We start from the raw sequence: 27,958 nt of genomic DNA, 5'->3' as shown, positions 1-27,958 counted from the left end.
CGCTGTGCTTGTCCACCCAGCACAAAAGTGCTTCCGGCTCTCTAGTTTTGTGCTGTACGGTAAAAGTATCAGTTCATTTTATTTCCTTAGTACCTATATTGACTTAGCTGACTCTTCTCCCCCTTCAAGGGGCCTTATATTTTCCTACTGGCGTACCAGTCAGCGAAGCGTCGCATGTGCGCTTGTGCAGCGCTTGTGTGAAGCGACCTTGACTTGGAGATAGATACAGTGTACAAACTAACGAAGTAAAGAAAGGCACGTTCTTCCATTCCCAAACGTGTTGTGGCTTCATTTCAACTGATCGAGCAAATTGCGACGACCCGTCGGCGGCCGGCAGACTAAACGTTGGGCCGACTGACTCGGTTGCGGAAGGCCAGCGAGCCGTGCAGTAGCCCAGCCAACTGCCAGCTGATCTCCTCCTGACGTCACACGAAAACGCCACAGAAAAATGGGGGAGAGTGCAGAGAGGAGGACAGCATTTTCGAATTGATTTTTCTACTAAATAAATTCACGTAAACGCGCTCAGAGTGGTTGAAACATGGCCTATGGACTCCGGACTACAATTTGCGCTAGTAATCCCACAATGTTTACAAATCACTTCAGTGTCCCTTTAAGAGAGATAGAAGCTGCAGCTGTCTTCAAAACGGCCCATTCTTCTTCCACGAGGATATTTTAGACTCAGTAAGAAAAAGCTGCCGACAACAGTATTTGCAAGTTTATTTTAGCGTCACAGCGGTGCCAGCATGAAACACTTCATATTTTCTGCATTTTGGGAGCAACATAATGTTTGTAAAGGTGCTGTCTTGCGATAGTGGGAGTGTGCCTTTTATTTAGAGAAAATTGCAAAATACATCGTAAATATCTGCTGATTTCCTTAGCTGATGTGCATGCGGCCAAAAAGAGTGAATCTACATTATAAAGTGTTGTAGTAAATATAAGGGTCTGTGAAAGGATTTAATTAGTTGGCTGCGTAATAAATTTTTCCTGAACAAGGTATAAACAGAAATATTGAAATGCTCAATTTATTCAAGTAACTGGCGTCAATAAAAATGGCATCGATGTAAATGGGCAAGCACTGCAGTAGATTATTGGGCTGCATAACCCAAGTTACGCGGAAATATAGAGTGACTGTTTAAAACAAGTAAGCACCTGATAATTCGATCGTTTCCCGGAAAGCTTTGCACTGAAACGTGCATGCGCCCAAATGTCCGTAACCGAACTGTCTGTGCACCGAAATGTCCTAGACCTGAGCGGAGAGGAAAGGGGGGGGAATAGCGTTTACCGCCATCATGCTTTGAACCCTCATATAAATTTTCACAGCTAAGGGAAGAAGGAATAACGCCGCAGTGCTACTTCGGGAAAGTGGCAGACCCAATCTTCTTCTTGAGAAGATCGTCCAACCTTACTTTACTCTCATTAAAAAAATTATAGTCACTGAAAATAAAATGACGCGTCATAATATCGCCCCGGGAGAATGCGTCAGGGAAACTGGCAGAGGGGCCAATGGCACGCGGGGATACTGCACGCGGGGCAAATGAGACGTGGCTAACGTCGCGGAGTTTTCGCAACGGGGATTCTGCGCGCGGGGCAATCGTGATACACCCCCTAAGAACGTCCTGCTCATTAGTACAATAAATCTCTCTCTCTCTCTCTCTCTCTCTCTCTCTCTCTCTCTCTCTCTCTCTCTCTCTCTCTCTCTCTCTCTCTCTCTCTCTCTCTCTCTCTCTCTCTCTCTCTCTCTCTCTCTCTCTCTCTCTCTCCCTCCCTCCCTCCCTCCCTCCTTTGCTTTGGGACCATTTTTTCCGGAACCATTTTTTCCTACTTTGGCTTCGGGACCATTTTTGCAGGACCAATTTTTCCGGGACCATTTTTCCTACAACCCTCTTTGCACTGCATTTGGACCGCTAGTCCTTCAGTGGGAAAAGGTTGGGAGTTGCTGTAAGCGGGGGGGGGGGTGAGGGGGGGCGGCGCAGCGGTAAAACTTTGCCCCCCTAATCGATAACTCTGCGCACGCCGATGGGTACAGTGTAGATCGTTTATAACCTAGGTAACCGCTTAGAGTGCGGAACCAGATATAATGAAAGCTTTTGTGACCACCGGTTTGCCTCCCATAGAACTCGATGCATGAGCATACCGTTTAAAATGCGGTTGGCCGAAGCACCGTGCCATTTATAGCGTGGTTTTTTGGCAGGTCTGGTGATCGACCGGCGCAGTTGGGGCATGTTTTAGGGTCACAAGAAAGAAAAAACGGAATCGGCCATCTGATGAAGTGCGTGCTCCCTGCTTTGCTCTAACTTCAACACACAAAAGGAGAAAAATAAGCATCCTATAGTTCACGTGTTTCGTTTGCACTTGTGTGATAACCACAACTGCCCTTGCTTGACGCACCTCGGAAGATAGCAAGGCCCCCCACCTCCCCCCCGCGTCTGGTTTCTATTTGTAGAAGGTTGTGCAGATAAGCAACTGCCCTTTCCCTTTTCGAACATGTAAAGATAGCGAGCCGCGATGCCGGATCTTTTTACTACCTGTACAGGCGGTCACAGAATAAACCGGACCAAGCGAGCGGTGCGCGAAAACTATCGGCGCGACACCTTCCGGCCCAGCGCCTGCTGTCGAGATAGCGGAGGGCGCATGCGTGTCCCTCCCTAGAGTTTGTGCATGTCAGTTTCCTTGATTTCAGCTGCAGCACTTTGATCCCCACCAATGCGACGCGCGGCGGCGCCTTGCGCGGCGCGCCTACCGACCGGGCGTGATGCATGTCAGCAGCCGGCAGCGTGCGCCATGCGCTGATGCCGCGTAACTGTGCGTTCATCTGAGAATGTTCGTTCGGCGCTCTCTTTATCATTTTATTGACTGAAACGCAAACTGGCGTTGAAAAAAGGCTGCGATAAAGATTCACACATGACTGAACCAGTGCTGGTCATTATGCGACAAACACACAGTTGATAGAGCTAAAAACAGCGAGTATTTTTTTTTTTTTTCCGAGTTTTTTCCGTGCGGCATGTGAGAGGCGGTTTAAAGGTGGGAGGAGGGAAGAAAGTAGGAAGGAAAGAGTTTATTCGCTTCAGAAAAATAGACCGAGATACACAGCTGTCGGTGTGAGTGAATTGCTATCGAAAAGCAATGAGGCGTTTCCTTCCATGTCACCTATTGGACAGTGATAGCTATGAAGTGTATAAAGCGCGTAACTCGTCCTGCATGGCCATATTCGTGAAGAATGCCTTCCCGCATCCCCATCGAGCAACGGAGGCACATTGTGCGACTTTTCATCGAAGGGACTACTCAGTGGGAAAGTTGCCACCTCACCGGGAGGTCTAGGTCTTCTGTAAGCCGCATTATTCAAGCTTACCGCGATGATCAGGGCAGACTCATTGACGCAGAGCGCAGCGGGCGGCCTAAAGTCACCAGTGAGGAGCAGGAACTACTGATTGTCGCAGCTGCTGTGGCAGATCCCCTCCTGTCTGCAAAAGAAATTCGACAGGAGCTGTCATTGAATGTCTCTTGCGAGACAATTCGAAGACGACTGAAGGAGGCGGTACTCGGGAGTTGCGTGGCAGTGCAGAAACCGCGCGTGACGGACCGCCAGAGGGTGGAAAGGCTGGAGTTCGCTCGGGCAGTGGAGCGGTGGACAACGGACGAGTGGAAGGAAGTTATATTCACAGACGAATCGACTTTCGCCACTCGCTGGGATCAACAGCGGCGTGTTTGGCGTCCGATGAGCTGCAGGTACGAAACTAAACTGTAAAACGTAGCTGGTAATGTGCATTCTAGATGATATATAAACTACTACAGTGTAAAAGGTCAAATCGGGAGCACGGTTTAATGTGAGAATTGCTGAGCATTCCTTCGGGGGTCTCGAGTGCAACGCTAAGCGTAATTGTTAAGGCTAGCAATGCATAACTACCTGTTAATAACTATATTTCGGAGCAACCGATATACAATGTCCCTGTAAATTTTATTCAGCTGAGTTCGTTTGAAACGTTTTAATCGTAGTTTTATAAGCACTGTTTGTTAAGCGTTTCTTGTCGCTGTTTTTTTACGAAACACTTCAGGTAACCCGCATCGGCTAACGGGGCTTTTGTAATTCCCGATGTGGAAAGAGGATGAAATTGATGCATAGCTTTATACAGGATACTGTTCGCCTACGTGGCAGTGGGGGTGCAGCCTCCCGCTAAAAAAATGTGCCAGTAATTTCAATCGATGTAAACTATCAAACGCGGCGAATGTCCTTTCATTGATTTAGCTAGTATACCCTCCGAACATCTTCAGAGATATCTTTCCTCTGAGATATCTTTCCTGAATCTATTTCTGTATTTAGCCCGATGGTATTTAGATACCAGCCCGGCTACATCCAAAGCGTCCTTTCCAGTGGGAAGTGCTCCGTCAGCGTATGGGGCGCAATGAGTGCGGACGGCCTGGGACCCCTCGTCAGAATTTCTGGGCCATTCAATGCTTCCCAGTACTGCAACATTATTTCGACAAGTCTGCTCCCCTACGTCCTGGACGGGTGCTTCATCCTGCAACAGGACCGAAGCCCTGTCTTCACAGCACGAGCCGTGAGCTCACTGCTCGAGGACCACGCGGTGCGACAGCTGCAGTGGCCTCCGTGCGGGGCAGATCTAAATCCGATAGAAAATGTGTGGGGGATTATGAAGATGAATCTTGGCAAACCAAATGACTGCGGTCGCATGGGGGACGAGTTGTGGCAGGCAGTGGAAGATGAATGGGGATGCCTGCGCCCCCGTCCTGAAATCATAAAGTCGCTTTATGAGTCGCTCCCCCGACGCATTTGTGAAGTTATCAAAAACAACGGAAACTTCACACACAATCAATAAGGTGAACCACTCGGACAGTCACCGATGTCTTTTTTTTTTGTTCCGAACCGAATAAACCTTCGCTGTATTCAGTTCTTGCTATCAACTGTGTTCGTCGCATAACGACCAGCACTGTTTTAGTCATGTGTGAATCTTTATCGCAGCCTTTCTTCAACGCCAGTTTGCGTTCCAGTCATTAAAATGATAAAAAGAGTGCCGAACAAACATTCTCATGAACGCACAGTTACGCGGCATCAGCGCATGGCGCACGCTGCCGGCTGCTGCCAAGCATCACGCCCGCTCGGTAGGCGAGCCGCGCAAGGCGCCGCCGCGCGTCGCATTCGAGAGGAACGGAGTGCTGCAGCCGCAGTCAAGGAAACTGACATGCACAAACTATAGGGAGGGACACACACGCATGCGCCCTCCGCTCGCTTGGTCCGGTTTATTCTGTGGACGCCTGTACATTGTGTCGATAAGCAACTGCTTTAGACATCGCGCACACAAGGTGGGGTGAAAAAAAAAATCCCTCTTGCATTTTTATCACGTCCTGCGGCATCCGGTCATAGACGCTAACAAACGCAGCTGTGCTTCCTCAAAACACGAACTCAAAGGAAGTTAACGCTGCACTCCCCGCTTGCAAGACCGCGCTTGTGGTTTTTAAGACCCTGCAGCAGCGGCTGATGTGGAAAAAAAAAAAGCTTAAATAAAGACCATGCCTGTTTCTAAGTGCCACGCGATTGAGTAGTGATGAACAAAGAATGACTTCAGAAGTAAATTTCAATGTGGTCAGATTCGTGCATGCTTTGTTTGTAGTGCAGTACCACTTATAGAGTGGATTTTCCCAGCTCTGGGGAAGTAGGTATGTTATAAGCGGTCTACACTGTACATCAGCAGAGGATGGCCTTCTGTGGGGCCATATAGTTATTAAAGCAGTAATGAAGACAAAATGCAACTTTGTTTCGTTCGAAAGGTTGCCTTGTTAGAATAACACTGACGTCATTGTTAATGCGGACTCCACTCAAATAAGCTATATAATCAATGAATCAATATAATTAGGAAGGAAGAGAATGGCCCTGCGACCCACTGGCTGATTTCCACTCTAGAACCTATGTTGTATTATAAGAATCTGTGTGACTGGCTGAGCCCGGCAAACGCAAGTTAGGCAGGGCTTATAAGCTCTCAGAACGAGCTATTTGCACGTAAATTTAATGCATATTCTTTTTATATCAGGGCGGTGGGGTAAACAATGAAAGTTATGAATGAACACATAAGCATCGAAGCGGTTAGTGTGGCACTTTGCCGGCTGACACGGCGTAACACAGCCGTCGAACGCGTTGGGCTAGTCTGGCTTAACACTGATCAGCTGCCAATGAACATGTTTATCGAGTCACAGGTTATGTTTTAGGAAACAATTACTATCAACCGTATCAAAAATACGGCAGGTGTAGAAGTCCTGTCAGAATCAAAGTGCGAACACTGGTATTTCAGCGGTATTGCAGCACCAGCTGTGAAAGTGGGTGATAAACAAGATAACCAAACGGCCATTTGTGAGCTGGTAGCAGCCGTGCTCAACATACTGTCTTTAGATTGAAGGCTGTGCCCTGGATGCATCATTGTCGGCATCGCAAAACGCATGACTTAGAGGGAGAATTGAAATTTGGTTTAAAATGTTTAATTTCTCAGTAAATAATGCATCATTAGATGCTAGACAACTGCTGAGGGCACTATAAAACACCAGATCTTTCGAATAAAACAAACTTGTGTTTTGTCTTCATGGCCTTTTTAATATGCGGACTGTAAGTGGGAAGCAGGCCGCTGAGCCACTGCATCGTAACCAAAATATACACTGCCATGGTATGACAATGGGAAGGTTGCAGCTGTACGTGTCTGCATTTACTGTATGACAAAAGTGGTGAGTACTAATCTAGCAGTGGTATGGGGCTGTTGCATATCTGCACGTCGCAGGCAAAGCATGTTGAGGTGAATTGGGAAGCGGCAGTGTGCTGGGCAGGCGGATTTTGGCCGGTGTCGTTGACAGTGTCGGGATATTTGTTTCCTGTGGGACTTTTACTGTGGTGCAGCTTGTGTTTCAAACTTTTAAAGTCTCATAGTAAATTGCATGATGCGGAAATAAACTTGGCAGTTATTTCTTTGCCTTGACTATTCATCCTTCAAGGATTAGTGCTGCCACCAATGTAAGGGCAGATTCACTGTTGTAGCAGTTGCCCGAAAAGTATAGCATAATCAGAATGGGCTGCCACAGGTTTTCTGAACTTCATGTTGTAATTTTGCTGAGACCAAAAATTATTTACACCTACATTTGCCTCTTATGAGTCAGCCTGGTATTTCCATAATCAAATATTCACCCAATAGTGTGACATCCATCAACATCAGGTGAAACAGCAATACACATGAATTTACCGTATAAACCGGAATATAGGTCGAGTTTTTTTTTTTTCCAAAAAATCCGCACAAAAGTCACCCCTCGTCTTATATAGCGGTCATTGGCAGAATGTAAATCGTTGTCTGGCAACAATGTGCAAGCGTAGTCCGTCGCCATCGCCATTCGTGTCGGACTGCTCTCTCGCACTATAGGCACCGGACAGTGCAGTTTGCGCGCGACTCCAGTGCCGCCTCTCGCCGCCGCTTAGCAACTCTGGGTCGGTGGATGTAGCGACCGGCCGTACAGCGCACGTAAAAACACGCGCTGCGTGCGGTTCGACGTTGTGTGGCGGAAGTTTTAAATGCAGAGCATTTGTATAACTCACGATGTCACCCGTGCGTCGGCGTCCGCAGCAGCCAGCCTCCCCCTACACTATAAAAAGAAAAAGAAATAACAGTTACCGGCGCCTGGTTTCGATCCCACGACCCTGCGGGCAGAACACAAGGTACATGTTGCTCTACCCACTGCGCCACAAAACTTTTTTTTTTCTTTATTGCCTGCTTGGCGACAACACAACACGCACTGTTCAGTACACAAATTACTAGCTCCAGCCACCAATCGGCGGAAGGGAGTGGCTTAAAACATCTTAAATTGCGCTAGAACATTCAGAATGGGTAACCACTCAGGCTCTTCCGGCATGACTCGATAAACTTCTCTTATATAAGCAACGCTTTCAATGAAGTACTCTCGCACTGTGCGAGCATCCTCTTCGGCATTTTGAACCGCCATGCGAGTTTTCCACAAAGAATGCAGACTAAGTGCCATGAACATATCATAGGGCACGCCTTCATCATTGTTTACGAGCAAAAAGCGAATGCCATAAGGCGTTATTGGTAAGTCTTTTTTCAGGGTTCATTGGAGGATGTCCCAGTGAAACACCGCATCCCAACAGTCCAGAAAGATGTGCTCAATTGTTTCCAGCTTTTGGCATAGTCTACAGTTAAGTGTCCATGGGTGTACATATAGTCCTTTTTCCTGCAGCCAGGGTTTTACCGGAAGCGTGCCGCTATGAAGCTTAAAGAAGAAAGATTTAACAGATGAACGTACTGGCATTCGTTTCACTCTTTTTAGAACATCTTTTCCTGAACCCACTGCATATAACTGACGATAAACCGGAACAGGCAGACACACATCAACCATATCTTTGTACAAACGTTTCCGCGGTACACAACTCAAATACTCCGAGGAAAACCTAACCCTTAAAATCCTAAAAGCATCCACCACTTCAAACTACGTCAAGAAGCTGCTGATACAACGCATTCACTACCTGTGGGCGGAACGCGAGGTACATGGTGCTCTTCCCACTGCGCCACAAAACGACACAGAATCAAAGGCTACGAACGCGCCTTGTATCCTTGACTCATTCAAACTACGTCGTCAGCGGCGTGCGTTGGCGACTCAGTGGCGTGCTAGCGGCGTGATAGCTGCGTGGTGTACACGTGATAGCACCAACCCCCCAAACACTAAACGTTACCGCAATACAACCACCCCTTATAAAGCGGGTTGGCGCGGGCTCCACTCCAGTCAACTCCTGCGCTCTCTTCTCTTGCGTTCGTCAGCGGTCGCAGTTGATAAGCGATGGAAGCAAGACCTTCAACTAGTACCGCGACGCAATCCAACATCAGCGTCGCGGAACCAGTACAAGACATCGTACCATCGTCTTCGTCGACGTCGGCAGAAGACAAGGCGGCGAAGCGGCGCGCTGCCGACGCCGAACGCAAGTGTCGTAAGCGTGCCGCCGACACTGACCTTCGTGAACGAGAAGCCGCGGCCAAACTCAAACCCAACTACCACCACCAACAACTACCACCACCACCACCACAAACCCTACGCCACGTAAACGACCCCAATGCTCTGCATTTACTCGTGTTCCTCGCGCGGGGGCATGCGACGGAGGATTTTTTTTAAGAAACATAGTTATAATTGCAAGTTGCAGGGTCCGAAAGGAACAAAAGGCTGCAGGAAAGAATTAGTGGCAGTGCCGCAACTGCTGCGCGAAGGACAGCCACAATCGCGAAAGGCAGCCTGCCATCATTCTGTACAGGTTTCTCGCTCGGGCAGCCGTGGGAGAATAAGCGTCGCAAGAAATGATTTTAGCAGTAAGAAAAGTCAAGGAAGTAAGAAAGTCGTGACATTTTTTGTCAGTGGAAGGAGTAAACTTATGAGTCCGATTACCGTTTATGCGCAGCGCAGATACGAAGGGCCGTAAAACTAAAACGTTTGCTTTCAGTGTTCCTACACATCACGCGCTGCTATGAATCGCATGCCGTCGTAGTAGTTGCATAACACAAAGTATTACCGCTTCCGCCACTATTGTTTTATCAGCAGTAACCTTTTTGTAGCAACATTCACGGCACTGAATGGATACCAAAAGGCGGCACAAGAATATGCATCCACAGCACTTCGCGGGTGATGCCAAAAGCAATGTCAAGACGGTCAATACGCATCCCGCTTACTGCCCTACTTAGTTCCCCGAAGTGTACATAGTTCGGCCACGCATTCCAAGCGAGAGCGTGGAAAGCTATCAAAGGCAAGGTTGCATTCACTCGCGCTGACTTCTTTAATGCGTTTTGCGTACTCTGAAAGTTGAGGTTATTGTTTAAGCAGAGGATGGGGAGGAGAATTCTTTAATGCGATTTTCGTACTCTGAAAGTTGAGGTTATTATTGTTTAAGCAGAGGATGGGGAGGAGGAGGAAATACTTTTTTGGAGAATTCCGAACGGCCTGAACAAACTGTATCACAAATAGCCGCTAAGACGACTCTAACATTACTCACAAGATAGAAGCCGAAACTAAACGGAATCTTCGTAAATACAACCACCACTCCGCAGCAGATTTCGAAGTGTGTGGAACTGCGTTTACTTTGTCAACAGCTAATAACGTTTGGAATGCGTTGTTAATTAGTGACAACACCAACCGAGCTGAAGAAGGGCAACCGAAAAAGTAACTGTAGTGTGGTTGCGCGAACAGAGGAAACAATAACACAAACACGCTTCTGTCGTAGAGCACCGTTGTATGCGCTGGCTACTGACCTGAATTGGCGCTGTAAATAACCTTCCCTTGCTGAGAATGGGACTTCGCAACGATGTCTGCCCGTCAATTTCTTTGACGGCACACACGCGCGCTGGAACGTACAATCTCTGTAACTTCTCGCTTACGCGAGGCCGACAGTAGTAGTTCAGCCCTGTAATTGTCCGAAAATCGCACAGAAGCACTTGAGACACGGGGAAGCTATTTACCAGAACAGTTTTCAAGGTCTAGACACCTTTCAAAAACAATTGCAGAATCGCAAAAACAAACCGAGAGGTGCCGAATATATGAGCACGCAGCCGCCGTCTGCCTCCCACCGACCCAAAGTTAGCTCAAGCTTCCGCGGGGCGGTACTGGGTGTACTTTATTCGTCGCGCCCTCTGAGCAGTGACCGGTGCCTATCAGGCCTTTATTTGATTTTGCTTTACTCTAGTTTTTCGTCTTTTACTCGTCTATTGTGCGTGCTTGCGTACATTTCTGTACGTCTCTGTTCCGAGATGAGTGGCGACAGTCGACGCCAGTTCACCGCGGCGTTTAAGCTGACGGCGGTTGAGTCACCGAGCAGAATGGGAATAAGGCGGCGCAACGCCAGTTAGGTGTTTCGGAGAAAAGTGTGCGGTACTGGCAGAGCCATAAAGCTAAGCTGTGCGCGTGCAACCCCCGAAACCGATCGTTTCGTGGACGTCAAGCGGTGCACCCCGAGTTGGAGAACAAAGTGGCGGACTTCGTCCGGGAACTTCGCTCACGATCACTTCGGAGGCCATGCGCGGACCGGCTCCGCGAATTGTACAATGAGTGGATAGCCGGCGACAACAAAAAGACCTATACGGGCCGGTTGCAACCGTGTCAAGCTGGGTGTCCTTCTCTGGGCAGTCGCTGCCCGACGACATGGTTACACGAGTGTTCAGGAAGTGCTCCATCAGCAACGTGCCTGATGGCATGGAAGATGACAGTGCGAAGCAGTCATCCTCGGACGACTCTGAGAGCTTGGACGAGTGACATTGGCAGGCATAGTGAGTGGCAGAGACGGACGGGCGTCAAAAATAAATATAGACATTGTGAGTGCGCTTCTGTGCCGAATTATTTTTTTGTCACTTTTCTCACCTCAAGGTGGGGGTCGACCTATAATCCGGTTTATATGGTAAGTTGTGCTACTGCAGCTGAAAAAAGGTATCTGAAGAGCTACTGCAGCTGAAAAAAGGTATCTGAAGATAGTCTTTCTTAGGATACCCAACTGCAAAAATTTTGGTCTGTCCGTCACTCGATTCAACCACCCAGATAAGGTTAAAACAATTCAGCAAGGATATTTAGGCAAGACCATTCCAAATGACTAAAACCTCTGGCATGGGTATGCAGCACCAGAAACTTCAGGCGTGTTTGAGGCGAGATGTCTGTACAGCACCAACACAAGCAGCATTTTTTCCATTAAGAATACACATTATATATATTGGTTATTACCATAGAAAATGAAAAGATATAATGCACCAAAAACAGGGAAAGAAGTTGCTCGTTCTCCAGGCAGGTGGCGGCTGAGCAGTGCGAGCAAATTAGATCCAGGCCCTACCTCGGTACTGAGGATGGGTTGGAATACCTCTCATCTATGGTCTTAGTTGGAGGCCGATCCTGCCGTGTGAGATCTGTGCTCGCCATGGACATATGCAAAGCATATGATAATGTTAGTCACGAAGCCATCTTACAAGTTCTAAATGGCCTCGATTTCGTCCAATACTTCCTCCAACACCATTCTTTCTTCATCCGCATCAACGGAGAAAGTTTCGGTCACTTTACACCAGTCCGAGGTGTACCACAAGGGTCTGTTCTGTCCCTGCTTCTTTTCAACATTGTCTTGTTGCCGCTAGCTTGGCACCTTGCTTCAATCCGAGATCTATATTTCCTCATGTACGCGGATGACATTACGATGTGGTCAGTGCATCCAGACCTGTCATGACAAGCCTCCAGCAAGCACTAACAGACTGCCAGAGATGGTGCGAGTATGAGGGCCTCACTCTCTCGCAAGAGAAGACTGCTTTACTTCTTGTGGCCAAAGCTTGAACCGCCGCCTCCTTGCAGTGTCTCCCATTTCACTGCAGCTAAATGGGAACAACATACCCACTGTTGACCGTCTTCGGGTCCTAGGACTAGAATCATTGGCATCAGGGTCAGCAGCTCAGTGGCTCCGATCTGCTCGACAGAAAGCCGGACAGATGTTCCACCTCGTTCGCCGCATCTCTCAGAAGTCTGGCGGGGCCTGATGGACGATTGTTCGTCTCCTATTGCGCTCCGTACTACAGCCACAGCTTGTGTATCAGACACAGTTCCAGCACATGACGCAAGCGGACTGGGCTCGGCTTGAGGCCATCAACAGGGCCACCATGCGCACCATTACTGGCCTCCCTCGCATAACACCAATTCCACCGCTACAAGCCCAAGCCCAGCTAAACACGCTAGATGATATCATTCATCAGCGTTCCGCTCGCCTGCTAAAGCGTGGATGTGTACCGGAGGCAGCAGCTCTCGCTGCATATATAGGCCAGGTTCCTGATACGATGCCAGCCTTTTCTGCGGCTAGACCACCCTGGCTCTACCATCAGGTGACGGACAACAAGCCTCTGGCAAGGCTACATGTCCGAACCTCTGGCCTTCATCAACCTCCAGATGCAGCCCTCCCTCATGTCCGTCACTGGGTGCCTGCGGTGCAGCCACGAGTCATGCAGGCTTTCGTGGACACCGGGGCACACGACTGCCTCGTAACCACAGCCTTGGCTTGTCCCTCTCACCCAACCTTAAACCAGTGCTGCGCCTACGAGACCCTCTGCCCTCTACCAAGCCTGTTGGCAGAACTTACTGCTATTTGAGATGGTCTCCAAATGCTTGCATCAACAGTAGCTACTGGCGTGAAACTGGGAATTTACACGGACTCAACGACAGCGATACGTGATCTACGTCACGTTGCATGTAGCACCAGCATGTCGGCATGTATTCACGCTATCCTGGACACATACCCATGCCCTGGCGTATTTTGTGGATTCGCCGGGACATGCTTCCTGCCCACATAGCGGCGGATCACGCCTGTCACCGTATAGACTTTGCACGGCCGCTACCACTTCTTTTCGTGTCCACCCTAGAAGAACTGCTGGTGGAAAAGGAGAACCTCCGCTGCGCCGCACGTGCTTTATTCCATCGCGTGGAAGTGACCTCCCCAGTGGGCTCGCTCGCTGGGAGGAGGTCCTGCTGCGGAGGCTTCGAGTTGGGGTGGCCTTATCCCCAGCAGTGACCCACGCTTGGCCTGCCCGCTATCACACACTGTTTGCGGACACCTGTCCACTTTGTACGGTCCCTGCGTCCGAAGCCGACACGAGCCACCTTCTATGGACCTGCCCTGCCCTTCAAACCTCTCGCCTGCAACACCTCCGGGGCACAGGGCTCCATCCTGGGAGACCCCCTGATCTACAGCGGTGGATATGGGGCCCTCGTACCGGTCTCTGCTGACGTTTCTGCGTGAAACAAATGTGATGTTGTACATATAACTGTTATGCCGTAAGGCGAACTCTCGCAAAAAAAAAAATAGACTCTTATCCGCGAGCCGGTACATGAAGAACTGTGCACAGGTTGTGGCAGGCAGTCAGAAACCACTCGACATATTGTAACAGAGTGCAAAGGTATCCATCCAGCCCTCAGTGAGGAAGACATCCAGCCTCCGGAAACCCTTGTCTTTAAGGTTAACGGAAAAGGGAATCGGACAGCAGTATAGGTAAGCGAGAGAAAGTTAGAATGTTGGTGGGAAAAGAGCAGAGAACAGTCTGGGAAGACAGGCGAACATCGAAGTCAGACCAGCGCAAAAATTTCATAAAGTTTTTTTTTTTGAGTGTGTGTGTGCGTGTGTGAGGTGATTGTACAGTGGCATTATGACTGAGCTCGCTGTGCAACGCCACCCTGTTACAAAGGGGAATCCGCTAAGCGTCATCATCATCATCATGGGGAAATCGAATTGAGAAAATCTGCATTGCATTAACCATGGGAGGATTGAGAGGGGAAGGGAAGGGCTGATGGGTGAGAGGAGGGGAGAGCATAGCGTTATGTTGCATGGGCGACCGGAAGTTATCTTTCGACAACATTTGCAGTAGAGCAAGCTGATAGACAGCCTTTTTTCTTTTCTTTTCTTTTCTGCTGTCATTTCAGGTCTCGGCACTGGTGCAGCTCCTAACAGTTATAGTGCCCCTGTAACATCATGCGACTCCACAGCAACATATTCAGGTACGTGACTTGCTTGCAACATCACTCATTGTTCATCACAGACTGGGTAGACACTGCTGAACTGCATAGACAGCTGTTAAGGCTGGTTCAGTTGTTGGTGCCGCCATTGCAACATTACCTCTCAGCTCTACATTAACATGTGATCAAGTGCAAGATTCTTCCACCATTTCAATCGCTTATTGTTACAATTTGGTGCACTTACGCACTGCGCTTGACACGTGGGTCAGCTGGTACTTCTAATGCACATGTAATGGCACCTCTAATGCACATGTAATGGCACCACCACATGACTCTAGAGCCTCAGGTACAAGGCCTGTTCAAGTATTGACAATTGAGCTAGTTGATAGTGGTTCTTCAACATCGTGAACTAGTGCAAACTCAACGCGAACTCAAGAAGATGAAAGATAGACAGATTACAGCACTGTGGTCTTTCTACTTCGTTCTTGTGTCCGTGTCAATCTTGCGCTACTTCAAGATGTTCAAGGCCCAAGAGAAAATGGTAGTTGGTTCCAGCTTGTTTTAGCTGGGACCAGCTACCATTTTCTTGGTGAGCAAGACTGGTTTTTTACATTTCAAGTGGTTATTTTTAAGAGGTGGAGCACTTGTGCATTCTTGAACAGTTTGTGGTGCACCCTAACCACACCACCACATACCGTATTTACACGATTGTAAGTCGACTCGAATGTAGGTCGACCCCCAAAAATTACATCTCTCAAAAAAAAAAAAAAAAAATGCGAGCGCCGCGTAGAAAATCGTATCACAAAGAAAAGCTCTTCCGTAACCCACACGGCGGCTCTCCACAAGAGCCGTGCGCTCGTGGTAAGCGCGGTAGATGTTAAAAAAGAAAAGCTTTTGTATAAGCACCCGGAATAACAATGCGCTGTAGGTTGAGCGGGAAAAATACATTCGCTGCGAGATGACAACCATCGAAGCAACCGGCAGCGGCCACTGCGGCGCGATACCAAAACAAACATGGCGGCTACGTTAGCGCCGTGCATTGAATCAAGGGATTCGCTAATGATTATTATTATTTTTTTTATACGAATAAAACGCTTCTTGACGCGTTTTTGCACGCGATTCGTGCGCGGGTGACTTTTTGATGCCCCCATCAACGACTCCGTGCGCGCGGCAGCTTCTACTGCTTGTAAGGCCGAACCTCATAGAGTGTTTTTTCACGCGATTCGCGCGTGTCGGGAGCGGCAGTGGGAGAAGCCTGACGACTTGCCCCAATGGGGAGGCGCGCTCTTCAAGCCGGCAGTTTGAAAGCGCTTGGGACAGCCGGCTGGCGCCGCCGGAGACGTTTAGGCTTACCACGGTGGCGGATATTTGATTGGCGCTTTCCCTAGCGGCGCGGATGATGCTTTATAGTGTCGTTTTCGACCATATTATCAGCTCCTATCCTGCACAAACGCCTTCGTTTGTGCCTTCAGTGATATCTTAAAGAGCGGTTAGGAGCGGTCGCTGGAGCTACGCGGACCTCTTCGCGGCTGGTGACGCCGCCATGTTGCCGCCGCCGATCGCGTAGCGCACGCGGGTGGCATTAGCTGCACTGTCAGCGGCGCATTTTCGCGAGCAGAAACGCCCCATGCGGTTCACACTTACGACCATAACCATGGGAACGAGGGTGCAAAGGTGTCCCTACCTCGCAGCAGCCCTGAGTTCTCGTTTCTCTTGCCGTGACTAGCGGTAGACGGTTGATTTCGATTCTAAGTCGACCCCCCAACCTTGGATTGTCAAATTTGAAAAAAAGGGTCGACCTACAATCGTGTAAATACGGTAGTCCCACAGCTACGAGCCGAGGTAGTAGGCCTTCTTTCACGTCAAGTGATTGTTTGTGAAGTCTGGAGCACTTGCACGCTGCCCAACAGTTTTGCCTGGTCTAGCTTTTGGTGTCCCCGTAACAAGATCATTGCACAGCTCCGCAGCAAGTAGTTCAGGTACAACACCTGCTTACTATTTCAAATTCATATACTAGTTGAAATCTATTATGTCAAAACTCGATTTAACAATGTTGAGGGGAGTCACAAATTTGTTAAATCGAGAACTTCAGTAAATCGAGTTAGACATTTCTTGGTCACGTAATTCAGTACATTCGATTACAGTCTAGTCCATTTATAATAATATCCAAGTTCCAAGAAAATCCCTTAACCAATAATTGTTCTATGCGGTTTGTGAAATAAAAAGACGAAACAGAGCTCAAAACATTTTTTTCACGTGCAAGCTAGGTGGGGCTACTACTACTTATTTGCAGAAAATAAGCCATAGTCTGTCAGCTTTGTCTGCTGCACGCGAAGCTGGCGCGCATCTTTATCTAGAGCATCTGTAAGTGCTTCACCTAGCTAAGCGAAGGGTCCTTGGCGGAAATGAAGACCCTGAGGGACTGTGGTGCATTGGGCCTCCTGCGAAGACACTACCAAGGAGGCTGTGCAACCGCGTCATAAGAGTCGTCACTGACATGGGCTAGGTGTATAGTGGAGAGTTTTTTATTGTTGTTGCCCATGAAATAAACGCCTGTGCAGTGAGAGTTATCGCTTCCACTCGGAGTGATCAGCATACACTTTGCAGGAGCTTAGGCTGCCCAATGTAGGCTGTCTTTCGGCTGTAAGTAGTGTAAGTAATAAGAGTAAAAACCCCAGGTTATTATGTTCAAATGCTCCTCTACTTTACTGGTAGTATGCCCACAGTTACATTTGATCCAGGTTTTGATGCTTGTGTAGCAACAAGCTCAGGTTTCAGACCTGCTTGCTGTTTAAAATACTTATTGTTGAAATCTGTGGCACATACCCACTGCTAAACATTTGCATTTAATTCAGGTGTTCGATTCGGCACCCCTGTAACGACATCATCATGTGGTCCCGCATCAACAAGCTCAGGTATGAGACCTGCTTGCTCTTCCAAATGCATTGTTGAAATCTCTTGCACATATTCACTGCTCAGCATTTGCATTCGATTCAGGCTTTCAATTTGGTACATCTGTAATGGCATCATCATATGTGTACCCAACAAGCTCAGGTGTAAGACGTGCTTGCTCTTTCAAATGCTTATGGGCTTGCCGTCCCCACACTGCCGGCGCTATGGTGCGATGAGTGATTGCTCAAACTAGCGGGTTTATTTTAACGGTTACAGAGAGATGAAAATACTGGCACTTTTTTTTATAAGAAAACCGCAAGATGGGCTAACCAGCAACACATCGTCTGGGAGGAGCTAGCGAGTGCAACGCAGCCGTCCAATGTTTCCAGCAACGGCGTTGGGCACAGAACAGGTGTGGGCTACAACTTTTAGTTAAGGGCAGGTTCAGTGAATAGTTGTGAGTTCTGTTGTTAACGCGCAGCTCTTGCATCACTGCATTTTATTAAGACTTCACCGAATCCAAGCGAAACAGTCAGGGCAAGTTGAGCGTGCAATGGCGGGTGCCACGGCTCATGTAAACATGCTGATGCAGTTGCTATGTTCGTCAACTCATAACTGTGAACACCAGGAAGCTACTGCCCACTTTTAGCACCGGTATTAGCGCAAGTGTTTCTTCTGTCTGAGTCAACAAAATGTTAGTCTATTGTTGCGATATCTGCGTCAAAGCAGCGCCATTGCCGCACTGGCAGGAGCTCCGCACGTACACGTAGGAAGGGGTAACCAGCGATGAGCACCAGAATACATAAGAAAAATCAAACACATGTAGTGGTAAAGCATCAGTGAAACGTAATACTAAAATACCGGGGTAGGCAGGAAAGATTTCTGGTCTGTATGCTGGCACGCCGTTTTTATTCAAGACGAAGATCACGTTGTGGATGTGCATTCCGGCGTACACTGGCTGTCACAGCTCTCCACTGAAGCTAATAGCGGACGTGCACAGAAACAAAATTGCCGGGTCACAAAACAGCATAACAAATGTTTACGGCTGGAAGTCGATCGGGGTTGTTTACATAGCACGTCGCACAGCGCGGATTCATCGCTGTTGCCTTCTGCTTCATTTGAAGAGCACTGAGAGAAAAAATTGTTAGGCATGTGCAAATAGTGATTTTTCACTTCAAAGCGAATACGAATCAAATCCTTACCTCATTCGAATAATTTCGAAACGAAGCAAATGTTTTTGAATCGAAGGGAATACCTGGGACGCCAAGGTCAGGCGACGAAAATTTATCGAATGAACTACATGATCTCGTTACAATAAGCTTTGCTAGCTCTCGTATCAACTATATTTTTCCTATAAAAGTGTGACAACCAGAAATATCCATCAGGCTTCTCATTGTGAAATTTATTGAGATGAACGTTAGAATGAAAGTTGGGAAACCACATATATAGCGCACGTGCAACCTGCCTTCCAAGAGCATGTTGCTGTCTATCTAGTTCAGCCATGCGCACAATTGAGCAGACAGCGCTCCCTACCAAAGCATTGTTTTTCCCGTAGTTGAGAACTTGTGGCGACAGACACATGCGCCGAGCACGTTCGCAAGTGCAGAACAAAACATGAAAGGCTCCGACAGCATTTGACTGGTTGCTTGACCGAATATCCACAGCCACTAAGCTATCAGCTTCTTTTATGTTGTCCAGAGAGAGCTTCGACGTTACCGTGTTCACTCAATTACGCAGGTTCGTTTTTTCTTTGAAATTTTCATCATTGAAAGTCTATACCACCGTGTTAAATAAACGCGACCAATTTGAACGAAGACGTGTTGGCATCATGTACGCGCGTGGGTCGGTAACATGTTGGCAATGTGTTGGCAACTTGTTGGCAACCAGAGCTACTGGATATATATACCAGTTGCGGAACTCCCCATAGGCCCCATGTATCAAAAGCCGGTCTTCCGTTTGCCCCCCTGTGCTGGGGCAAGCACGGGGCAAGTTGACTAGCCTGTCGTCTGTTGGAAGAAAGTTGAAGCACTACTCAAGTGCTTGTTGCTGCTGCTGCAAGTCATAAACAGAAAAAGCATGAATACATAAGTAAATTTTACTTTATTTATTCATACAATCCTTAAAAGCCCCATTGGAGGGCATAGAGTAAGGGGGACATTTGAAAACGTAATAACAATACAAAGCATAAATTTTAGACAGGAACATCGTAACAACAAGATATAAACGCGTTATACATATTTCAAAGTACACTGATCACATTTTTACCGTGCATGAACACTCGTGGCCGTTAACGGAGCGAAAAAGCACACAATTTGTTCGAGAAAAAAAAAAGGGGGGAAAAAAACGCAACATAGATGCATATCCTGGCAATAGGCATTACACAAAATTTTTTAAATAGCTTTAAGTAGTGTAAAGCGCGAGTAGCTGACGGCAAAATGTTTCTGGGTTAGATATGGTGGCAATGTTATCAGGCAGATCATTCCAAAGGCGAATGTCACGAGGCAGTGTGGATGAATCAAATGCATTGGTTTTAATAAATGTCTTCTAACTTAAAAAGCAAGCTTATTTTACAAAATAATTGTGATTGAGTAATAGTTTTATGAAGTTCAGTTTTTGTCCCTTAGGGCACGCCCGTACACTTTCCCCTCAGCTACAGTGTACTAGAAGGGAAAGGTGTGTCGTTCGGGGCCGGGGAGGGGGGTCCCTTTTGCGATGAAAATTCCTGCTGAGGAACTCCTGTTGTAAGCAGCGCCCCTGGCGGCAGCGGCGGGCGCAGCGGTCGCTGGTTGCTCGCTGCTCGCTGTACGAGCTCTGATCGAGCGTTCTGGTAATTCTGGTGGGTGCCGTTAAAATGCAGTGCCGTGCTTTCTGAACCATTTTCTTTGCATTTCACGAACTATGCACTAATCTTGAGCGACTTGCCTAGAATATTGCTTTGACTGAGTTTCAATGTAGGGATAACCGCCTCGCGGCCCGACTAGGGGCGTTGAGTACGCGAGCCCGGCAACGAAGTGAGGCGTTTCAATGTAGGGATAACCGCCTCGCGGCCCGACTACGGGCGTTGTGAGTACGCGAGCCCGGCAACGAAGTAAGGCGTCGTGAAATTGCTGTACTCGATTGTCAACGGGCGCCGATAGCGTACGCGTCGACCGGGTGCTGGCGGAGTGCTTGATTAGCGCGGGTTGTGCTGTAAGAAAAGTAGGCAAGAGATGAGGACGCAGGAGGAGAAGTTAAAAGTGGAACGGGGAGAGAAAATAATATGCAAAGGCAGGAAGCGGTGGCAGGATGAAACTTTGAACCGCGAGGCAGGGAGTGAGAGTTCGGGCTGCGAGACAGGGCGAGCGCCGGAGAGCGAGTACGGCAATTTCCGGAGGCCTTATTTTTGTTGTCGCGTTTCAAGAGTATGGCACGGATATCATGACGGATTCGCATGTGCGGTAGCTGTGGCGCGTTGCACGGTTGGTTGCTAGTCTTGGGTAGGGGAATTTGGGGGGGGGGGGGGGGGGGAGGGGGGGGAGGGGGGGGGGGGGGGGGGGGAGGAGGGGAAATTTCACAACACCTGCGAGGCGCCAGCCAAGGCTCGAAAAATCGCATATTCCTGGACCCCAATTCACGGCGATTGGGCTCCACAGACACCCGAAAAAGCGACCTTTTCTCGTTGCATGATCGCAGTCCGCTGTTGCAGAGCGGCACAAAGCAAAAGTTGTCCCTCTTATCCCGACGCCTCTCCATCATTGCATGCACAAATCACATTCCTTTTAGACTTTTTTCACACACTATGTTGAATGTCCAATGATAAAACGATGGGCGAAACGGCTGTAAGTTTCTTGCATCAGAACGACGACACAGATACGCAGCCGCAGACGACAATAAACAGAGGTGAGAGTATCGTCTGTTACATCGCCTGTGACCATTTTTATTCATTTATAACAATAAATAGTCTTGTTTCTCCATTTTATTGCATCACGTTTCGTAAAACATGTCAAACAACGGGAAATAGCACTCTTCGGAACAATCAAAGTGAAAAGGAGTCCGCGTGTCATCTGTTACCAACCCGCACAGCAAGCAGGCACACCAAGCGGCACGGCGCCGGCGGGCCGTCTCCTGGGAACTCCTGTTGCAGCCAGCGCCATCTACAATTTTAAATGCAGAGCATTTCAGTAACTCACGATGTCACCCGCGTTGACGTCCGTAGTCGTAGTCCGCACCCCTCCCCCTACACTATATAAAAAAAAATACTATCCGGCGCCTGGTTTCGGTCCCTTGACCCTGCGGGCGGAACGCAATGTACATGGTGCTCTACCCACTGCGCCACAAAGCCGACACAGAATGGGAGGCTACGAACGCGCCTTATATCCTTGACTCATTCAAATTGCGTCAAGAAGCTGCTGATACAATGCATTCACTACCACCAACTCCCCAAACACTAAACGTTAACGCAATACACCCACCCCCTATGCGACGCATTTACTCGAGTCCCCCTTTACTGCTGACGAGCGCTCTCTCGTCAGCAGTTGCCACAAGTGCAACAACATTAACGTAACGCAAACTACTTAACGTCGTGCACCCCCGGAAATGCTCTGCATTTGATCGTGTCCCTCGTGAGGGGGATGTTTCACTTTTTCATCACAAAAAGGACCCTCGCGTTCCTTTGGTGTTCTCCCCGGACGACACACCTCTACATTCTAGTACACCATACCTTAGCTTCAACAGAGCAAAGGGCGCGTGCCGCCCAGATTCTGAAGCGGACTTTCGCAACTGGCATATATTGAAGAATTCTGGTTGGCAACATGTACACTCGCATCCAAATTTGAACCCATCACAAGTCAAAACAACGGTCAAAACTATCCAAACCTAGTCTTTCTTTGTTAGCGATGCTAGGGTGGCTAGAATGGGAAGGTGTGATGACCGCGGCACCTTCTCCGCAGAGCAGGTGTTCCCCCGGCGCGTGCCTGCCGCTAGGGCAAAACAGAGCGCTGTCATCGGGGGCGCCGTCAGTGTTTCCACGGGGGAAAGCCAGTCCTCTGTGGCAGCGCCTGGGCGCGGAATGTCACCGTGTGTTTTGCTGCAGATTACTGCATATATATGTTTCATGTATGACTGCACTGCTGTGCGGTGGCGAATATGTCTTCAACTTCAAAAGAAAAACTCAGAGGAGGTGTTTCGTGCTAGAATGCGATTCCGGATACAAACCTTCCGTAAAAGTGCCCATCTTCCGTGCGCCGGCTCGTCAACGCCTGTTTTTGAAGTGGTCGCGTGCTATTCCAAGGTCCGACAAGACGCTTCAGGACAATTGGGCTGTTTGCGCAAAACACTTTGGCGCGCGATAAGTAGTTCTAGTATGTCATTCACTTAAAACCCCATCTAATGCAGTCACCGAGAACCGCGAATTATTTCGTTAAATCGAGAACTTGCTAAAATCGGCACTGCAATTTTACAAGCAGTTTATTTCATAAATTCCATCTGTAAAGGGAGTCGCATCCCATCAGCTACCATGAGATCGTAATTGTGGTGCGCTCGCTTGACGATAATTTAGTGATGCACTAAAAGTGGCGGTGAAAATAATGAGCCAGCTGGGGCTTGCCTTGAAGTCATCGCACCCCAGAAGTCACGTGAAACACAGCGCTTTCTGCTGTACCACCTCCTCGCTGATCGGACCGTTCTGGGCTGTCACATCCTCGAACCACGTAAACAGGGCTTCCTCCAGCTTCTCGTGCAGGATATACGTGTCCTTGAGATTATTTTTCTTCAAGGCATTTTCAGAAGTGGCATGGATGATGGCGTCATTTGCCTTCAAGATTGTGGAAAGCGTGCTGGCCAGGACGCCATGCACCACGGGATTCTCGAGTAATTTGTAAAGTTCCGTTAAAACAAAAATATATGCCTCCTTTTTCTTACGTGGCACAATCATCTTCGTGGTGTTCTGTCCGGACCCATTCAAAATTTCTTCTTATTAGATTGATCTATTGCTTGAAATACTTCATTAAATCGAGAGTGGGGGGAATCTATTTCGTTAGTTCGAGTTCATAAAAGCATTATGCCATATAGGCACCTGCGGGGGAAAAGAATTTGTTCGTTAGATCGAGTTTTGACTGTAGTATCTTACCGCGACTAAATAGTACGTGGTACAACTACAAACAATGTTACAGCTGAAGCAGCACTGCTTATTGCGTGCTACACATCTTTCATTTTATTTGCATTTTGATTATAAAACGACCAGAGAGCAAAGGAAAAATAAAATAAAGGCGTAACGTGAAAGAAGCAGCAGAACTGCATTCTGCTTCACGCAATAAAGTTTGCTCGCCCAGGAACATGTTGCATCTGTTTGTTTGGTTTTCGAACTACATTGAGAATGAAATGACTCGAGGACATTGCATTACAACGTATGGCATAATTTCATGTTTATTTGGCAAGTGTAAACGAAGTTATCTCTTTTCGTGCGTAATTACGCCCACCACCACTACCAACAGCAGCAACAACAACAAAAAAAAAACGAGTGGCAAGAATAAACGTGCCGCATGATCGCAGCAGTTAATATAGCGCTCACCTCGAAGAAAAAAAAAGCAATATTTCACATAAACCCTGCAAAAAAGCACTGTACCATTGATAAGCTCCCGCTCAGCTTTAATGCGGTATTTCTCAAACGTCTGTTTGCTTTCTGGCAGCGTAAAACTCGGCTGTGCTTAGCCGTGTCGCAAACCCCATGTTAGAGGTAGCATAGCACAAGCCTTGCCTTGTCCAAGGAACGGCGGTATCAGCTAAAATTATTACAGCTCAGTAACGCGGCCCCGCAGGGTCGTGGTTGTGGCAGAGGCGCGCGAGCTGACGGCACCCCTGACGACAGCGCCGCCGCGCGGCATTCATGCGAACGGGGGCCAGATTTTCTGGCCGGTCATCACACCTTCCCATTCTAGTCACCCTACCGATACTAGGGCCGGGGTAGGGTGGCATGGTCATAGACTTTCCTAAAATATATAGTATATTAAGAAACTCTATGGGTATCATTAGGGCTGTTAGGGTACGGTACGTTGTTTGGGCATGCCTTCGGAGCTCTGGTACTGTATGTACCTCCAGTGCATGCTTGTGCTTGTGACTTCATTGACTTGCAGTGGTGACATTGGCTCGGCATTTGCGTTTGTTCTTTTCGGCTACGCGTTGTGCGCAGTACTATGCCCGCTTGAAATGCAGAGATTTTGAAAAGAGCTCGGAAGTTTTCAGCAGCATAATTTGAAATCAACGAGCCCATAATCCGCGTGTTTCGGAACCAGCGAATCAGACTTTAGGGCGGGCGTGTTGCCTGTCTTCTGCAGCCTTTGCTGCGGCCGTCACCATGCAATAGACTGAAGGGGGCGAGGGTAATTTCACAAATTGATTGATTGATTGATTGTAGGGTTTAACGCGCCGACGCAACGCAGGCGATGAGGCGCGCCGTAGTGGAGGGCTCCGGATTAATTTTGACCACCTGGGGATCTTTAACGTGCGCCGAAATCTCGAACACACGGGCGTTTTTGCTTTTCGCCTCCATCAGAAAAGCGGCCGCCGCGGCCGGGAAGGTAATTTCACAAATAAAAATAACCTTTTTTTTTTTTTCTACCGTAGGGTATCTCGTTAAATACGTGGTTTTATTTCTTTCATGTGTTAACATGGACTTCAAAATACTTCTAAAATATTCTAACTTTTCGAATAGTCCTATTCGATTCGAAGGTCGGATCAAATATGATATTATTCGCTTCGATATTCGAAAGTTTCGAATATTCGCAGTACCCTAGCCTGCTCGCAGCGTTCTTTGAAAATGTTGTGGGAGCCATAGACTCAGCAGTGCACAGAAATATGCTTTACTAGCTCGACGTTTTCGCAGCGACTGTGGAATCTATGCCCGGTGCTGTGGCTCCTTCGGGCTGACCAACATCCGATTACTGCTGGCGCCACTGTTCGGTGGCGCTGCGGTCGTGCTTGAAACACCAGGGCACAAAGCCTATTGTTGAAATTTGTTGCACATACTGCTCAAGGTTTGCATTCGATTTAGGCTTTCAATTCGGCACCCCTGTAACAACATCATGTGACCCCGGAGCAACAAGCTCATGTATGAGACCTGCTTGCTGTTTCAAATGCTTATTGTTGAAGTCTGTTGCACACACCCACTGCTCAAAATTTTCATTTGATTCAGGCTTTCGATTCGGCACCCCTGTAACGACATCATGTGGTCCGACAGCAACAAGCTCAGGTATGAGACCTGCTTGCTGTTTCAAATGCTTATTGTTGAAGTGTGTTGCGCACACCCACTGCTCAAAACTTGCATTTGATTCAGGCTTTCGATTCGGCACCCCTGTAACGACATCATCATGTGACCCCGGAGCAACAAGCTCAGGTACGAGACCTGCTTGCTGTTTCAAATGCTTATTGTTGAAGTCTGTTGCACACACCCACTGCTCAAAACTTGCATTTGATTCAGGCTTTCGATTCGGCACCCCTGTAACAACATCATTATGTGACCCCGGAGCAACAAGCTCAGGTATGAGACCTGCTTGCTGTTTCAAATGCTTATTGTTGAAGTCTGTTGCACACACCCACTGCTCAAAACTTGCATTTGATTCAGGCTTTCGATTCGGCACCCCTGTAACGACATCATCATGTGACCCCGGAGCAACAAGCTCAGGTATGAGACCTGCTTGCTGTTTCAAATGCTTATTGTTGAAGTCTGTTGCTCACATGCACCCACTGCTCAAAACTTGCATTTGATTCAGGCTTTGTATTCGGCACCCCTGTAACGACATCATCATGTGACCCCGGAGCAACAAACTCAGGTACGAGACCTGCTTGCTGTTTCAAATGCTTATTGTTGAAGTCTGTTGCACACACCCACTGCTCAACATTTGCATTTGATTCAGGCTTTCGATTCGGCACCCCTGTAACGACATCATGTGGTCCCACAGCAACAAGCTCAGGTACGAGACCTGCTTGCTGTTTCAAATGCTTATTGTTGAAGTCTGTTGCACACACCCACTGCTCAAAACTTGCATTTGATTCAGGCTTTCGATTCGGCACCCCTGTAACGACATCATCATGTGACCCCGGAGCAACAAGCTCAGGTATGAGACCTGCTTGCTGTTTCAAATGCTTATTGTTGAAGTCTGTAGCTCACATGCACCCACTGCTCAAAACTTGCATTTGATTCAGGCTTTGGATTCGGCACCCCTGTAACGACATCATCATGTGACCCTGGAGCAACAAGCTCAGGTACGAGACCTGCTTGCTGTTTCAAATGCTTATTGTTGAAGTCTGTTGCACACACCCACTGCTCAACATTTGCATTTGATTCAGGCTTTCGATTCGGCACCCCTGTCACGACATCATGTGGTCCCACAGCAACAAGCTCAGGTACGAGACCTGCTTGCTGTTTCAAATGCTTATTGTTGAAGTCTGTTGCACACACCCACTGCTCAAAATTTGCATTTGATTCAGGCTTTCGATTCGGCACCCCTGTAACGACATCATGTGGTCCGACAGCAACAAGCTCAGGTATGAGACCTGCTTGCTGTTTAAAATGCTTATTGTTGAAGTGTGTTGCGCACACCCACTGCTCAAAACTTGCATTTGATTCAGGCTTTCGATTCGGCACCCCTGTAACGACATCATCATGTGACCCCGGAGCAACAAGCTCAGGTACGAGACCTGCTTGCTGTTTCAAATGCTTATTGTTGAAGTCTGTTGCACACACCCACTGCTCAAAACTTGCATTTGATTCAGGCTTTCGATTCGGCACCCCTGTAACGACATCATTATGTGACCCCGGAGCAACAAGCTCAGGTATGAGACCTGCTTGCTGTTTCAAATGCTTATTGTTGAAGTCTGTTGCACACACCCACTGCTCAAAATTTGCATTTGATTCAGGCTTTCGATTCGGCACCCCTGTCACGACATCATGTGGTCCCACAGCAACAAGCTCAGGTACGAGACCTGCTTGCAGTTTCAAATGCTTATTGTTGAAGTCTGTTGCACACACCCACTGCTCAAAACTTGCATTTGATTCAGGCTTTCGATTCGGCACCCCTGTAACGACATCATCATGTGACCCCGGAGCAACAAGCTCAGGTATGAGACCTGCTTGCTGTTTCAAATGCTTATTGTTGAAGTCTGTTGCTCACATGCACCCACTGCTCAAAACTTGCATTTGATTCAGGCTTTGGATTCGGCACCCCTGTAACGACATCATCATGTGACCCCGGAGCAACAAGCTCAGGTACGAGACCTGCTTGCTGTTTCAAATGCTTATTGTTGAAGTCTGTTGCACACACCCACTGCTCAACATTTGCATTTGATTCAGGCTTTCGATTCGGCACCCCTGTAACGACATCATGTGGTCCCACAGCAACAAGCTCAGGTACGAGACCTGCTTGCTGTTTCAAATGCTTATTGTTGAAGTCTTTTGCACATACATACTCACTGCTCAACATTTCCATTCAATGCAGGTTTTACCACCACTGTAGCGACATCACCATGTGGTCCCACAGCAACAAGTCCAGGTAAAAGACTGCTTTGCTTTTTTAGGTTCTCTTTATTGAGACCT

At 48.1% G+C, this 27,958-nt stretch overlaps 1 protein-coding gene across 1 annotated transcript in view; it reads left to right on the top strand.

Annotated features, from left to right (window-relative positions):
* Window positions 1–27,958, top strand: part of LOC144174186 (uncharacterized) — a 115,886-nt gene that overhangs the window by 52,863 nt on the left and 35,065 nt on the right. The window contains exons 8-26 of the mRNA XM_077702703.1: window positions 14,467–14,541; window positions 17,355–17,414; window positions 25,559–25,615; window positions 25,700–25,759; window positions 25,844–25,903; window positions 25,988–26,047; window positions 26,136–26,195; window positions 26,280–26,336; window positions 26,421–26,480; window positions 26,569–26,628; window positions 26,713–26,769; window positions 26,854–26,910; window positions 26,995–27,054; window positions 27,139–27,198; window positions 27,283–27,339; window positions 27,424–27,483; window positions 27,572–27,631; window positions 27,716–27,772; window positions 27,861–27,914. Coding sequence (XP_077558829.1) covers window positions 14,467–14,541; window positions 17,355–17,414; window positions 25,559–25,615; window positions 25,700–25,759; window positions 25,844–25,903; window positions 25,988–26,047; window positions 26,136–26,195; window positions 26,280–26,336; window positions 26,421–26,480; window positions 26,569–26,628; window positions 26,713–26,769; window positions 26,854–26,910; window positions 26,995–27,054; window positions 27,139–27,198; window positions 27,283–27,339; window positions 27,424–27,483; window positions 27,572–27,631; window positions 27,716–27,772; window positions 27,861–27,914 — 1,131 coding nt within the window. The remainder of the gene's footprint in view (window positions 1–14,466; window positions 14,542–17,354; window positions 17,415–25,558; window positions 25,616–25,699; window positions 25,760–25,843; window positions 25,904–25,987; window positions 26,048–26,135; window positions 26,196–26,279; window positions 26,337–26,420; window positions 26,481–26,568; window positions 26,629–26,712; window positions 26,770–26,853; window positions 26,911–26,994; window positions 27,055–27,138; window positions 27,199–27,282; window positions 27,340–27,423; window positions 27,484–27,571; window positions 27,632–27,715; window positions 27,773–27,860; window positions 27,915–27,958) is intronic.

This window comes from Haemaphysalis longicornis, unplaced genomic scaffold (assembly GCF_048455015.1).
Source record: "Haemaphysalis longicornis isolate Haplotype H1 unplaced genomic scaffold, Haemaphysalis longicornis Haplotype H1 scaffold_3, whole genome shotgun sequence".
In the NCBI taxonomy this organism is placed as follows: domain Eukaryota; kingdom Metazoa; phylum Arthropoda; class Arachnida; order Ixodida; family Ixodidae; genus Haemaphysalis; species Haemaphysalis longicornis.
Note: the sequence above shows the minus strand (reverse complement) of the source record. Positions and strands in the feature narration are given on the sequence as shown.